The sequence below is a fragment of the Petaurus breviceps genome, unplaced genomic scaffold (assembly GCF_028583685.1).
Source record: "Petaurus breviceps papuanus isolate PSGF00001 unplaced genomic scaffold, PetGlider_PUasm1.0 184, whole genome shotgun sequence".
In the NCBI taxonomy this organism is placed as follows: Eukaryota; Metazoa; Chordata; class Mammalia; order Diprotodontia; family Petauridae; genus Petaurus; species Petaurus breviceps.
The window spans coordinates 12,487,135-12,503,219 of record NW_027185793.1 but is presented as its reverse complement, the minus strand read 5'-3'; the positions used below and the strand labels follow the sequence as shown (position 1 = coordinate 12,503,219).

At 34.8% G+C, this 16,085-nt stretch overlaps 1 protein-coding gene across 1 annotated transcript in view; it reads right to left on the bottom strand.

Annotated features, from left to right (window-relative positions):
• Window positions 1-16,085, bottom strand: part of MAN2A1 (mannosidase alpha class 2A member 1) — a 236,724-nt gene that overhangs the window by 188,261 nt on the left and 32,378 nt on the right. The window contains exons 2-3 of the mRNA XM_069088155.1: window positions 11,270-11,533; window positions 8,683-8,827 (exon numbers count right to left, since the gene is read on the bottom strand). Of these exons, the coding sequence (XP_068944256.1) occupies window positions 8,683-8,827; window positions 11,270-11,533 (409 nt within the window). The remainder of the gene's footprint in view (window positions 1-8,682; window positions 8,828-11,269; window positions 11,534-16,085) is intronic.

Below are 16,085 nucleotides of genomic sequence, written 5' to 3'. Positions count from 1 at the left end.
AAGTGATTTATTTGACCAGTCACAAAGTTTAAGTCACAGAGCTAAGATTCCAACCCAGGTCCTTTGACTCCAAATCCGGTTTTCCACTATACCATAACAGCATCCCAAAGGATACTTTGGTAAAGTTAAAAATGTCAAATCAGAACATAAAGGTGAAGGAAAGTAAGCAAATTTGTTGACTCAGTAATCTATTTTGCAGACCAGAGAAGGATGGCCAAAATTCAGGTGAAAAGGTGACAGTGCTGAAGGTCTTAACATATATATTAAGCACCCAACAGGCCCTTTTGCTTGGCATACAAAGCCAAAAAATAAAGTCTCTTACCTCAAAGAGCTTACATTTTATTGGGGGAGACAACATGTATAAGAGATTTTTAAGTAAATATGAAATGACTTGGGCAATGAGCAGTTGGAAAAGATCAGTAAATGTATCACATAGAAGGTGGTACTTGAACTAAACTTTGAGGAAAATTAGGGAGCCTAAGTGGTGATGAGAAGGAAATATATTCTAGGAATGGGAGAAAGCCTTTGTAAAGGCACAGAGATGAGAAATGGGAAGTCTTGTGTAAAGAACTGCAAGAAGGCCAGTGTGGCTTAGTTAAAAGACAGGTGGAGTAAAGAGGGGATAGAAGTAATATACAAAAAGCTAGGCTGTGAAGGACTTTAAATGTCAAAAAAGCGGAGTCTATATTTATCCTAGAGGTAATAGAAATCCACTGAATAAAACAGAAGTGACATGGTCAGACTGGTATTTTAAGAATATCACTTGGGAATCTATAAGGGGGACAGACTGGAAGGGGAGAGAGTCAAGACAAAGGAGACAAAGTAGGAAGAATGTGTAATAAGTCAGAAAAGTAGAGTGTAAGGGGCAGCCAGGTAGCACAGCGAGTAAGAGCACCGGCTCCAGTGTCGGGATGACCTGGAGATCGAATCCCGGGCTCAGATACTCAGTACCACACCCAGAAATAATTGGCCATGTAACCTTGAACAAGTTACTCAACCCTGATTGCTTAAAAAAAAAAAAAAGTAGAGTGTAGCAGACTTAAAGGGCAGAAGAGTTTGTATTTTATCTGGAAGCAAGAAAGACATGGTTAAATCTGAGCTTTAAGAATATCAATTTGGTAGTTGAGTGGAAGCAGCTCTATTCCACGGCCTTTACATCATCACAACTACTTGAAATATGTAGATAATACAATATTTCATTCTGTTTTTTGTGGACTGACCATACTGTTTAAAAAAGCACATACAATAATCTGTTGGAGCAAAATGCAATCAAAAAGACTCATTTCCAAAAATATATCAAAATTATGTAAGATCCTTTAAAAGATAATAGATAAATTTGTTCAATGACCTTCAGACTATTAATATCAAGCCACACACAAAAGAGGAAGAAGTATGCTCACCAAACCATTTACCACTGTCCTAGAGGAGATCCAGAGCAATTTCTAAGTTGAAAAATGCTTTACTTATATAAATGGAAACATCCTCTAGATGTCGTTTGTGAAAGCTGCTGTCCTCATTACATTAAGCCCAAGAACATTCCAGAGCTTCCTAGAAAAGAATCTATAACCCTGCCCAAGAATTTGGCCTAATCATCTGCACAGGAAAAGTAGAACGGATGAAGAATGGCAACTGTCCAGATGACGACATGGAATTAACTGGACAACTTGATGAACTTCTCCATCTGTTTTCATTAATACTCACAGTTTTATATATGGTTATACAGTCAATAAACAGCAAAGCACCTGCCACATGCAGGCACTAAGTGCCATGCACATGTGTACACACACACACACACACACACACACACACAGCAATATGAGCAAAGACTAAGTGAACCCAATTATGTTTCAGAAATTATGGAGGTATTTTAATAATTCCAAACTTCAACCTGACACTTGTGGCCCATCCATTTAATACCAATATTCTACTAGTACTATATAGCATCAAATAATGAAACATTACAGACTTCAAAAATTAAGACAAAAGCATCACCACTGGAAAGGTGGATGGTGGATGTAAACAGGCTTAGAAATAAGAAATGCCAAAGAAGGATAAGAATTAAGATAGCCTTCAAAGAAATATAGATTGGTACAACGGTTAAGAGTGAGGGATAAGAGGTAGACAGTTTTTATGAACCACTGCTAACTTCACGATATCAAAATAAAACATAGAAGACTCCTAAGCAAACAAAGTGAGATCAACTGTGGTGAACTTGTGGGAGTAGATAGACAAGAGTCATATACCATAAGAAAGATATAGATGTACCGTGATCTGTATTGTTAGAGGAAGATCTACACTGATAGAATGAAATATCCAGTTGAGTAAATAATAAAAATTATTAAATTAAAATAGCTCCAAGTTAAAACAGCTACTTCTATCTCAAAGAAAAAAAGTAAAAGGGTCACAAGACAAAAAAGAGTTTTTGGAAGAGTTTAAAAAAGATTTTAGAAATCAAATAAGAGAGGTTGAGAAAAAATTATGGAAAGAATAAAAGTAATGCAAAAAAAAATCAAGAAAAATATGAAAAGAAAGTCAATTAATTGGAAAAGGAGATCCAAAAAATCACTTAAGAAAATAACTCCTTAAAAATTAGAACTGGGCAAGGGGAAGCTAATGACTTCATAAAACATCAAGAAATAAGACAAAATCAAAAGAATGAAAAAGTGGACAAAAATGTGAAACATCTCATTAGAAGAACAAACTGACCTGAAGAGCAGATCAAGTAAAGACAACATAAGAACTGCTGGACTAGTGGAAAGTTAAAATAAAAAAAAAATTCTAGACACTATAATTCAAGAAATTAAGGAAACTTGCCCTGAAGTTTTAGATTGAGAGGGTGAACTAGAAAGAGGAAAAAAAAATCCATTGACATAAAAGAGATCCCAAGATGAAAACTCAAAGGACCATTACAGTCATAGCTTGTACTTCATTCTCCAAAAGGACCAGGACATCAGGAAGTTGATGCCCTGACTTGCAAGTGAATTGGAATTAAGAGGGGCTATGTAAAGTCACGAGCCTTACTTTTTCCTCTGGAGCCATCTGGGTCCGGTAGCCAGATACAGATCAGGACAACTGGGGATCCAGGATATAGTAGTAGACCTTGGCCTTTTTAAGCTAAGGTCTTTCCAACTTCTCACTTGATGGAGGCAATGCTCATTCAGTGATTAGGGAAATTTAAGAAGACAAAGGATGGACCCTTTAATAAAAAAAAAATTTTAAAAAAACAAAAAACATGGGAAGGGAAGACCCTCAAAGACCCTCAGGGTTTTGGGCCCAAAGAGAAATGTATAGATGTATAGAATGACAAATATAATACGCTTGTGTGTGTGTGTGTGTGTGTACATGCGCACATGCATATGTGTACATGTGTATTTTTGTCTAATGGTAACCATTTCTAGGGTAAGGGTAGGGAGAAAAAAGGGGGAAAAAGAAATGTACAAGACAAATTTATTACATATTTAAAATAGCAAGATAATAAATAATAGATTTACAGTTTCAGGGACAATCAACTTTTTATTCTACTGTGTTATAGCAATGCTTGTTTTATTCTAAAAATTAAAAATAAAATAATTTAAAAAAAAAACAAGAAGTCAACTAGATGTTTGGGGAGGGATAGGGTAAAAAGAGAGAGAAAGAAAGATAGTGATAAAAAACAGGACGAAAGGAAATGCACAACTAGTAATTATAACAGTGAATGTGAATGGGATAAACCCACCCATAAAATGTAAATGGTAGCAAAATGTATTAAAAACCAGATTCCCAAAATATGTTGTTTGCAAGAAACACATTTAAAAACAAGCGATATATATTAAGTAAAAATAAAGGGCTACAGCACAATTTATTATGCTTCAGTTGATGCAAAAAAAAAAAAGGGTAGCAATCATGACCTTAAACGAAATTAAAGTTAAAAGAGATTTAATTAAAAGAGATGAACAAGAAAATTATTATGATAAAAGGTAGATAATTAACATAAGAATAACATAATGAAATAATAGCAATACTAAACCTATATGCACCAAATGGAACAGCATCCAAATTTTTAAAGGAAAAGCAAAATTAATGACAGATGGAAGACAGCAAAACTATAACAGTAAAAGACTTAAATCTTTCATTTCACAGAACTAGATAAATCTAAAAAAAAACCAGAAAAGAAATCAAAGAGATGAATAGATTCTTAGATAAGCCAAATATGAAAAATGTTTGGGGGGAAAAAACTGATTCACAATAGAAAGGAATATACCTTTTTCTCAGGTGTCCATAGTATTTTTTACAGAAATTAACATATATGAGGGCATAAAAATTTTATGGGAAAATGTGGAAAAGCATAAATATTAAATGCATCCTTTTCAGAACATGATGCAGTAAAAATTTTAAAGGACCATGGAAACACAAATTTAAAATTGGAGACTAAATAATATAATCTTAAAGAAAGAGGAGGTTAAAGAACAAGTCATAGAAACAATCATTTGATTAAAGAGAAAAATAATAATGAAAAAAATATATAAAAACCTAAGAATACCATAAAAGTGGTTATCAAAGGAAGATTTGTATCTCTAAATGCTTACATTAATAAAACTGAGGAAGGATATAACTGGGTTTGCAATTTAAAAAAAAAGACCAGAAAAAAACAAATTAAAAATACTCACTTAAACAGCAAATTGAAAATACTAAATTAATGTGAAATTAATAAGTGAATGTAAGAAAACCATTAGATTAAGAAATACAACTAGAAGTTGGTTTCATGAAAAAGAAAACTAGATAAACCACTGGTTAATATAAAAAGAGAAAACCAAATCCTAGGATCAAAAATGAAAAGGGTAAATATATCACTAAAGAAGATGAAATCAAAGGAGTTTTTTTGTCCAATTATATGTCAATAACTTTAACAATTTAAGTGAAATGGAAGAATATTTATAAAAATATCAACTGCCTAAATTAACAGAAAGAGAACTAGAATAACTTGTTTAAGAAAAATAAAATGAACAGGCCATAAATGAGCTCCCCAAGAAAAAAGCATCAGGACCACAAAGATTTACAAGTAAATTCTACCGACATTTAAAGATGAACTAATTCAAAAATTAAATCATTTGGAATAATATGCAATGAAAGAGTCCTACCAAATTCTTTTTTTATGAAATAAATTGTGTTATTGATACCTAAACTAGGAAGAGCAAAAGCAGAAAAAGAAAATTATAGATCAATTACATATGGATATGAATATGACAATATGGATGCATAAAGTCAAAATAAAATACCAGCCAAAAGACTACAACGATGTATCACATAGATTACATACGTGGTAAAGCTCAAGTGGAATTTATACCAGGAATGCAGGGATGGTTTAACATATTGAAAACTATTGACATGCAGGGGGTTCCAGCTACCACCTGCCCCAATTCATGTAAAAAGTGACACTGAACCTCCAACTGAGGACAGCTGGGCAGGCCGGCAGCACGCCACCAGCACGGCGCTATGGGAGCCTAGATCACCAGCAGCTGTGGCAGTTTCCAGAACTATCAACACATACATGTTAAGGACACAGTAAGAAGTCAGTGCACTGTCGACTTTGGGATCTAGTAGTTGGGAGTGTGGTCAAGCTTTGCCCCCAGGTTGAGAAGCCACTTAAGAAGCTGCTGAGGTGCCTTGCATAACTTCGGCTCCTGGCCTGCAGAGTATAGAGGGACCAAGTGACCATTCTAAGGGATAATTACTCTTGCTTTAACCTTCTTGGATCAGGATTGCAGTCTAGGGTAGAGGTCCTGGGGTGTGCCACCAGCTTGCCAGAGTGTGTGGAGCCTTCAGAGAGGGCACCCAACCAATACCTTTGGCAGTGGAGAAAACCCCAGCATTTGGGATAAAGCTCCCCTGTCTGCTGGCAGAGTCCTATTGTGGCAAAAAGCCCAGGGTCAAGTGATTGAGTTGCTACATTAGCAGGCAAAGAAAGCAAATAGAGCAAACCAACTTTACACTCCTATTGTGGCAACAAAAAGCATCAAAGCCTGGAACAGGAGGAAGACAGTGAAGTCAGAACTCCTGCAACAAAAGCTTCAAAGAAAAATATGAGCTGGTTACAGGCCATAGAGGACCTAAAGAAGCAAATAAGAGAAACAGAGGAAAAATTGGGAAGAGAAATGAGAACAATGCAAGAAAATTATGAAATGAGAGTCAACAGCCTGACTGAGGAAAATCATACCTTAAAAAATAGACTAACTCAAATGGCAAAATAAGCTCAAAAAGGCAATGAGGAGAAGAATGCCTTAAAAAGCCGAATTTGCCAGATGGAAAAAGAATCTCAAAAGCTCACTGAAGAGAATCACTGCTTCAGAATTAGATTGGAGCAAATGAAAGCTAGTGACTTTATGAGAAATCAAGATGCTGTTAAACAGATCCAAACAAATGAAAAAATAGAAGGCAATGTGAAATATCTCATGGGAAAAACCACTGACCTGGAAAATGGACCCAGGAGAGATCATTTAAAAATCACTGGACCACCTGAAAGCCATGATCAAAAAGAGAAGCTAGAAATCATCCTTCAAGAAATTCTCAAGGAAAATTGCCCTGATGTTTTAGAACCAGAGGGCAAAACAGAGGTTGAAAGACTCTACCAATCACCTCCTGAAAAGATCCCCCCAAAAAAACTCCTAGGAATATTACAGCCAGGTTCCAGAGTTCCCAGATCAAGGAGAAAGTATTACAAGGAGTCAGGAAGAAACAGTATCAGGATTACTCAGGACCTGGCAGCTTCTATATTGAGGGATCGAAGGACTTGGAATGTGATATTCTGGAGGTCAAAGGAGCTGGGATTAAAACCAAGAATCATCTACCCATCAAAACTGAGTATCATGTTTCAGGGGGAAATATGGTCATTCAGTGGAATAGAGGACTTTCCAGAATTCTTGATGAAAAAACCGGAGTTGAATAGAAAATTTGACATTCAGATACAAGAAGAGAAAAACTTGAGAAGGTAAACAGGGAAAAGAAATCATAAGGAACTTATCAATGTTGAACTACTTATATTCCTACATAGAAAAAGGATAATTGTAACTGATGAAACTTTTCTCAGTATGAGAATAATTGAAGGGAATAGAAATGTGTATATATATTATATATATATATAATATATAATATATATATTTTTATATATATAATATGTGTATATACGTATGTATATGTGTGTATGTGTATACATACATATATATGTCTATATGAGGGTATATGGGCGTATGAATACATATGTGAGTGTGTGTATGTATGTGTACAGGTATACATAGATAGAGGGCACAGGACCAACTGAATAGGAAGGAATGATACTTAAAAGGTGAAATTTAGAGGTGTGAGAGGAATATAATGAGAGGAGATGGGGAGAGACAGAATGGGGTAAATTATCGCATATAGAAGAGGAAAGGGAAAATTGTTACAAGGGAAGGGAAGAACAGGAAGGCAAAAGGGAATGAGTCAACCTTATTCTCATTGAATTTGACTTAGGGAGGTAATGACATACACATTAAATAGGGTATCTCACCCTACAGGAGAATAGAGGGGAAGGGGAAGAAAGGGGGGATAATGGAAAGGAAGGCAGGATGGGGGGGAAGGAAGTTGGAAGCACCCACTTTTGAAAAGGACAGGATCAAAGTAGAGAATAGAACAAGTGGGGGGTGGAATAGGATGGAGGGAAATGTAGTCAGTCTTTCACAATATATCCACTATGGAAATGTTTTGCATAGCTACACATGTACAACCTATATTGAACTGCTTATCTTCCCAATGAGGGTGGGTGATGAGGGAGGAAGGGAAAGAATCTGGAACTCAAAGTTTTAAAATCAAATGATTAAAAATAAATATACATATAATTATTATTACTTTACATGTAACTTGGAAATGAGATTTACAGGCACTAGGGCATAGAGATCCACTGTGCCCTACTGGAAAGCCGAAGGGGGGATGGGTGAAGATATCGAGAGAGAAGACTGGGGGAGGGGATATTCAGTGGGAACACTGGGGTGGTGGGTAAGGAAAATTGGGGAGAAAATTTGTACCTCAAAATCTTGTGGAAATGAATGATGTAAACTAAAAACTTAAAAAAGAGAGATTAAAAAAAAAAGAAATGATGAGCTGACTGATTTTAGAAAACCATGAAAAGACCTGAATGAAATTAAAAGTAAAATAAGAACCAAGAAAACATGCTATATAGTAAGAACAATATTGTTCAGAGAGTAATTGTGAACAACTACATTATTCTGAGTACTTTAAATACTCAAATCTACTACGAAGGACCTATGAAGGAAGATACTATCCATCTCCAGAGTAACAACTGATAAACAGAAGTATGTATAGTAATTTGGCTTAACATATATTTCTAAAATCTCAAAGTGGTGGCCTTCTTTTATTGAGGGTTTGGGAGGAAGACAGTTCCCAACTTAAAATGTAACAAAAGAAATAAATTTAATTTAAAGAAATTAAAGTATCATTAAAATCTGTCATCTAATAGAGCAATTTATTTCATCTAATAGTTTCATTTAACAGTATTTCATCCAAACTGAGATACTTTAAAATCAGTGTTTGAGAATTTCAATAAGAAAGGTAAAATAGCACAGATTTTTCATTCAAAATGTCTACACTTTTAAATGTTTCAACAACTAAAAATTACAAAATCTCATCACCTTTTTAATGTGAAAATTTTACCTGGGTCATTATGTGAATGAGGCACAACAAATACTTGAAGGGGTTCACTGTCCCATTCATTATTTTCATATGTAATGTCAAATCCTTGCTTCCAAACTCCTCCATCTGGATTGTCAAATGGAAGAAGACTATAAACATTCAACATCTAAAAATTGAAGAAAAAAAAAAGCTCAATATGAATTTCACTTAGTGTAAAAACATTACTTACCCGATGTCAATTGTAATCATTAATATTCAAGAATATTATTCACCTAATTTTATAAGAAAAATATAAAAGCAAAATATTCTACAAGATAACAAGCATTAAATAATTCAGTGCATTTATGATTTTATCCCATCACTAACATTCTAGTCTTTTTTCTCACTGTGATCCCAGATTCCTGAAGGCTATGCCAAGGTGTCCCACCAAGGTAGACAGCCCTGCAAAGGACCATGGATAATCTGTGGTCCAAGGACCAGTCTAAATTTGGAAAAGCTTATTACTAGAAGTTCAGCCAACAAGTGATAAACATTCCCAGGGACACCATTCATGAAACCAACTACTAATAGATACTTTAGTAAATCAACTTACCCCTATACAACTACTCACTGTCACAGATAATTATTTTGCAAGAAGTTACCTACATATATTAAAACTCCCTAGCTAATTTTAAATGTTTCCCTTTTAAAGACAAACAAGCAGAATAAGGAAAAAAACATACACTTAAAAGGAAAAACAAGCTGCACATAATGGAGATTTGTGGCTTCATATACTTTTTTTCTTATTCTAGTTTTATGTGCAGGTATTAATTTTATTTGATGTTTATTAAGTAAATATAAGTTTTCATCTTGATTATGAGATCAAATATTTAGAGCTGAAAGGGAACTTCAAGGTCAAGCCTAATTTCTATTCATGAGAAGATTGAGGCCCACATGTTAAAAGGATTTGCTCAGGTCACACAGTAAGTTAAGTAATGGAATCTTTCTTATTAAAACTCACTGTAAACTAACAGCAAACTAGAAAAAATCAAATACGGCTGATTTAATATGGCTGTTTTTGCACATTTATTTCAAATTCAACACATGGAAGAAGCCCTATACCAAGCACAAACAAATGCTCCTATTGTCAGATCATATGGTACTAATTACAACTCAAACATTACAAAACCACCTCCATGGTACTGAGGATTACACATAATGTAACAATGCAAGAGACTGATTTAACCATTTACTTTAAGGAGAGACAGAGAAGTGGATAAAAATACATTTCTTCAGAATATGACATGAAACAAGATGTGAGGTTCAATGACTTACTCAGCAACACCTCTATCCTATATAGGATCTATGAAAAGGAAAATTAGGTGGGCTGAGAATTGAGTAGAAAGAGATGTTTTAGGAAATTTCACAGTGCTTTCAAAATGATCCTAAATTACTTGCTGCCTCAAAAGCCCATGTCTTAACATCAATATTTTTCCAGCAATACTTTAAATCTATGAGTAAACACATTAATCTCATAAGAATTACAAGAGGGGCAGAAGGTAGTAGAGTGGATAGAGTCAAGTCTGGAGTTGGGAGGACTCATCTTCCTGAGTTCAAATTTGTCCTCCAACACATACTAGCTGTGTGACCTTGGGCAAGTCACTTAACCCTATTTGCCTCAATTTCCTCATCTGTTAAATGAGCTGGAGAAGAAAGGCAAACCACTCCAGAATCTTATTTTCAAAATATTCTAATTTTAAAAAAAAAAATACAACAAATAACCCAAAAAGCAATGAAAATATATGTTGGGCATAGGGAGGCTACAGCACCTTACTAAAAACGACTTTCATATAAATTGTGACATGAAAGTGATTAAGGGCATGTAAAAGCAGATAAAGAGGCAGGCCAGTAATATAGTTAAAATGAAAAAAAAGGTAGATCTTTTTAAAAAAGCACAACTGTAACTCAAATACTGAAGATTAGTAGTATATTCAATACATTTGTTAGATTTCTATTTCCAATTTAAGGTCAAATAAAACTAATCATATTTCATGATTACACATGGAATAGTTGTGATATCTACATATTGGTGGTACTATAATTCAACATAACAGAATCTGGGTTTCAGTGATGAAATATACTCTAAGCTTCCAATATAATATTCACATTAATTTTTGTCATTCTATATGACCAAAAAAAAAACCAAAAACTCTAATCAAAATAGAAAAAGTATTTTTGCACAATTAAAAACATGTTAAAACAAAGAGTAAAAATCATTAACAATAAAGTATATGCAGAAAATTCAAAGATCTGGAATGATGAATTGTACCAAAATCAAAATAGCTCCTCTTAAATAACAAGATACAGCAACCTTTAAAAAGAAGGCAAACAAACAAATATTCAGACAATTTGGTTGTGTTAATCTTTTCAAATATTCCAAAATACATGAGTAATGTTTATATAAAAAGGCCATCAGTAAAAAACCTATGGTATGGAAATAAATTCAGAAGAATATCATTTTGGAGGTAAAAAGGAGAAAAATAAAAGACTGATATCAACCAGTAAGAGAGCTGAGAAGTTCTGAAAAAAGAAAACAACAACAAGGCTTATATTTACGCATGAGCATTACCTGTACATCTGAATTCTGATTTCCACTTTCTGAAGCAAATGAACAGTCTTCAGGTTCATTCATGAAAGATATTGGAACAGATGGAGTAAGATCAGAAATTGATCCTTGACTGACATTATTATTACTTTGTGGGCTTTTCTGATCATCCTTCACAGATTCACTCAAATTGATGACAGAGTCTCTAATGTTTGAAATTATTTCATTATTTTCTGCCAGCAAACGCTCTAAGTGGTCTATTTTTTCTTGCAATATTGAAAGCTGGGCCTGCAACAAAATAAAGTGCACAAAAACTATTATTCTTCTGTTTAGACACTTTTTTCTTTCCTTAAATGTCTGATCAAATTCTACAGCCATTTAATACTAGGAAGAATTTGGAAAATAGAAACAGCTGGCAAAATGAAAAAAAAAAAAAAAGTTTATGCACACCAGTTCATTGTATAAGATAATTACCACAGCTGGAATCACTTTTTATGATAATTATAACTCACAGGAAAAGGCCTCAAGCATTTAAGATTTAATTATTAGGAAATCCCCAAACTGGATGTAACACATCAAGTACTAACCTAATATTTCATAGTCCGGAGTCCTACAGAAGGCTTCCTTGGAATGAATTACCAAAAACAAATGGAAAAAAATAAAAATTGAAACATCTGCTTCAAATGCATAGTTACACAAAGAATACAAAAATTGCCTCTTGATATCCCTGAGCAAGATCAACTATCAACCACAAAGTTCAGTACAGTATTAAATACCCATGTAAATAAAAGCAATAGTGGTGCAGATAAATGCAAATCATTCGGTCATTCCAACAGTTTTTATTTGGCTTTATAATATGACATATTGTTATAAAACATAACAAACAGCATCACAGTCCAAGGAGAACATGACTCTTAAGAAGCATAAGCCTTAGCATACACAATATTTAAAAGCAAAGACAACACTGAAAACTTCCAAGATGGTTTTAAATCTAGAAGTTTACTTTTATTTGCTCCTTGTCCCACCCCATATCACTTATTTTTTTTTAAATAGTGTAATTATAATAATAATTCAAGGACACTTAAAGGGCCATTTAGAATACTTGCTTAGGGAAAAAAGTGATACTTATCTCAATTATGAGAAAAACACAGAATAAAGAAAAGTAAACTTGTGAGCCATTAGGATCACAAGTGATAGAAAAGCAGACACTCCAAAGAAAAAGAAAGCCAGAAACGGGGGAGAAGAAGGGGGAAGCTAGGCCAGAACTACTGGACAAACAGCCCTTAAAAACCTCCTTTGCCCTTAAAACATTTGTAAATTTAGAGATGTCTCCGCTCCAAATGTTCATGTGGACTATTTGCACCCAACCTCTGTTAGAGCATCCCAAGATCAGACACCCTGTATGTATACAGTACAAGGTACTGTCTGTACCCTGACTCCAACATAATGATATCATTTTGGTCCACGCTGAGAATGCAGGAAAACAACCAACCGGACTTCATGCCACACATCTGTTTCACCATTCTAACTGTGTTTAATTCTATGATTTTTTTAAGAATGACTATTATTCCAACTAAACAAGCAACCGAGTTGCAGTTCTTCAGGAGCACACTTCAATGACTATTAGAGGTTTTTCAGTGGATGTTGGTAAGGGAAGCTAAGAATTTCAAACATCCTTCTAGCCCACAACAAAACAAGATAATTAGCACTCTAGAATAAATATCAGAGGAAAAAAGCCAAGAATTGATAAACACTTGCTACAAAAAAATTAACCCTAATTAAATAATCAATGACTTTCTGAGGGACCTATAGGGATTGTTATGGATCCCTCTAAAATGTGATTTAGGTTCTTGAGGTTAGAACAAGGGGAAGAACTTTTTTTAAGCTTTGGGAAAAAAAAACAGCTGCAATGGGCAAGAGAATAGAAAAACTGAAATACTAAAGATTGGGAAAAGGTAAGCTCTAATGACACTCACTTGTTCATTTGGGCCTATATTAAAATCATTGTTATAAAAAAATCCAGGTAAACCTATAAGATCTAGATATCTTCATCAGATTATAAGACTGCACTCCATCTTTTAGATGATTTCCCATATCTAGTAAACCTGAAAGTGTCATCTCCACTAAAGGAATGATGCACTCTGATAAAATACATTGACATACTGAGAAGCAAAACTGTCCCAGGATTACAGAAATCCTGAGATGGAAAACTTGCAACACAACCTTCCATAGTGCCAAATGTCACAAAAGATTCAGAACTTCACCCAAAATACAGAGATCAATATACATTACAGTGTGGGAAGTCACCTGATTTAATCTCCACTGAAAACCCATGGAAAATAAGGCAAGATTTGGAAAACATGTAGTGTTTAAAGGTACACTAAAGATGCAATATGATAAAAGTGTGGCTTCATAAACAAAAATTTAAAAATACATGTATAAAGTTTGTGAATTCAATGTTAAATAGTGTAAAGTAAGTGACTGCAGTAAAAGAAGATGATGTATATCAAAAGTTTTCTAAAGATGTGAGAACTTTTAAGGTTTTTTGTGTCGGTCAATAAATTTAATTATTTTATTTTGCTCCAGTTAAGCTGCATATCACTGTAATAGTAACCTGAAGTCATAAAAGAGCTTAGTGTATATACTAGGCTAAAATATGTATTCCAATCTTCTACTAGTGAAAAGCAAAGGACAGAAACGGTAAAAAGTGTAGTATAAAAAGGTCTACTTGTGACCTATCTCTTGCAAAAAATTCTGCCCATTCTCTACCAACTTCATCAAAAGATGCCTGCAATAAATAACACTGAGAAAATGGACAACCATATATTATACCATAATATATATGAATGTTATATACAATGATGAATCAGTACAATATTGGTTCAACCAAATCTAACCAAGCTGTACAAATTGTCATTCAGAGCTATAGCAGCGCCATACGGTACATTCACATACAAAAACTTTCAATAGACCCTACCATCCTTTCAAATTACTTCTCTATTTCTTTTTATCCCCTTCCATTCTTAACCAGACTCCTAGAAAAGGATGTTTACACTCACTACACCTCAGCTTCCCTTGCTTACCTCACTTTTCAATACTTTGCAATGTCTTCTATTCTCATTACTTGACTAAAGCTACTCCTTCCAAAGTTATCAATGATGTCCTACTAGTCAAATATCAATTTGTTCATTTTTATGTTTGTATACATTTTATATATACTTTCTGTCTCTTCCATTAGAATGTAAGTTCTGGGTGCGGCTAGGTGGTGCAGTGAATAGAGCATGGCCCTTTAAGTCAGGAGGACCTGAGTTCAAACCCAGCCTCAGACTCTTAACACTAGCTGTGTGACCTTGGGCAAGTCACTTAACCCCAACTGCCCTTCATTTCCCCTCCAAAAGGGAAAAAAAAAAGAATCTAAGTTATCTAAGTTCTGTATTTTCCCTACTATAGATGCCAACAAAATCAGTAACTTTACATCAATATTGACAAAAATGTAAAATACCCATCACAGAAGGAATAGATTAAACAACCCAGTACGGGGGATGGGGGGGCTGGACCAAATAAGTCATAAAGGAAGTCATAAAGGAACCCACAAAGGAAAAACTCCCTGACCAGAAAAATTTGCAAGTGAAATTCTATCAAATATTCAAAGAAAAATTAATTTTAACTAAACTGTTTCCAAAAATAAATACATAAGCAAAAGGATCTTTCTAAAAACTGCCCAGCAGTACAACTTAGCAGTTTAATTGCTATACCCTAAAAAGGTCAAAGGAAGAGGAAAAGGACCCATATTTTAAAATTAATTATAGTAGCTCTAATTGTAGTAGCAAAGAAGGGGAATCTAAGGGGCTGGAGGATACCAATCAACTGGGGGGAAGGGCTATAAAAATTATGATGTGAATGTAATGACACTTCACCCCTAATTCTAATGTTAATTATTTCCAATTTATTTTACATATAAGCTTGTTCGTACACTTGTTAGCCATGTTTGTCCCTCCCATTAGACTAAGTTCCTTGAGGGTGGGGAATATTTTTTACCTTTCTTTGTATCTGCCACATAGCAGGTACTTAATGTTTTATGACTAGGTGACTTTCTTGACAAAATAAGACAGTTTTAAAGAAAGAGCTTGGAGGCTTTGTAGGTGCCATCTCCAGATAATCAAACTATACCACAAGCAGCTTGCTGGCATTGCCCCAGCAGGACTTCCTGGCCTTAGATCACAATCCTGGAAATCTCTTCAATCAACCAAACTCCACAGTCAGCTTTCCTGCACCCAGCATCTCTCTCCTCTCCATTTCAGCTACACCCAGCTACCTAAAACCCTGAACCTACTTCACCTCCACCTGCCCCCTTTCCCCCAATGCTGAACACCTGCAGATAATAATAACCCATCTGATCTCATTCCTCAATAATTACTTTACTTTCACCCTGTGACACCATCCCCATCACAAAGATTTAACTCCTCCCCAACCCTACCTCCTCACTCCACCACCACTGTTGCAAAACCTGTGCCCTCCATTGCCAATTCTTTTATTCTCATCTCCCTCATGCCAAATTCTCCAACTTCCCCCTCTAAAGCCACCTATCCCTTCCACTGTGCTCTCTGTAATGCCTGTTCCATACCTTAAAAAAAAAACTAGCTTTATTTTAAAACTTTTCCTGTTTCTTTCCTTAAATCTTGCACTCACTGAGATGTAAGGGTTATGGGATTTAAAGATCTCCCATGCCCCATGGACGTGCTGACATAGCAGAGCAAGAGAAAGTGAAAAGCCGAGCTAACGGTCCTGCGGTTGGCAGTTGGTGGCGGTTGCCCTTTTTTTTTTTTTTTTGAGTTAGGAC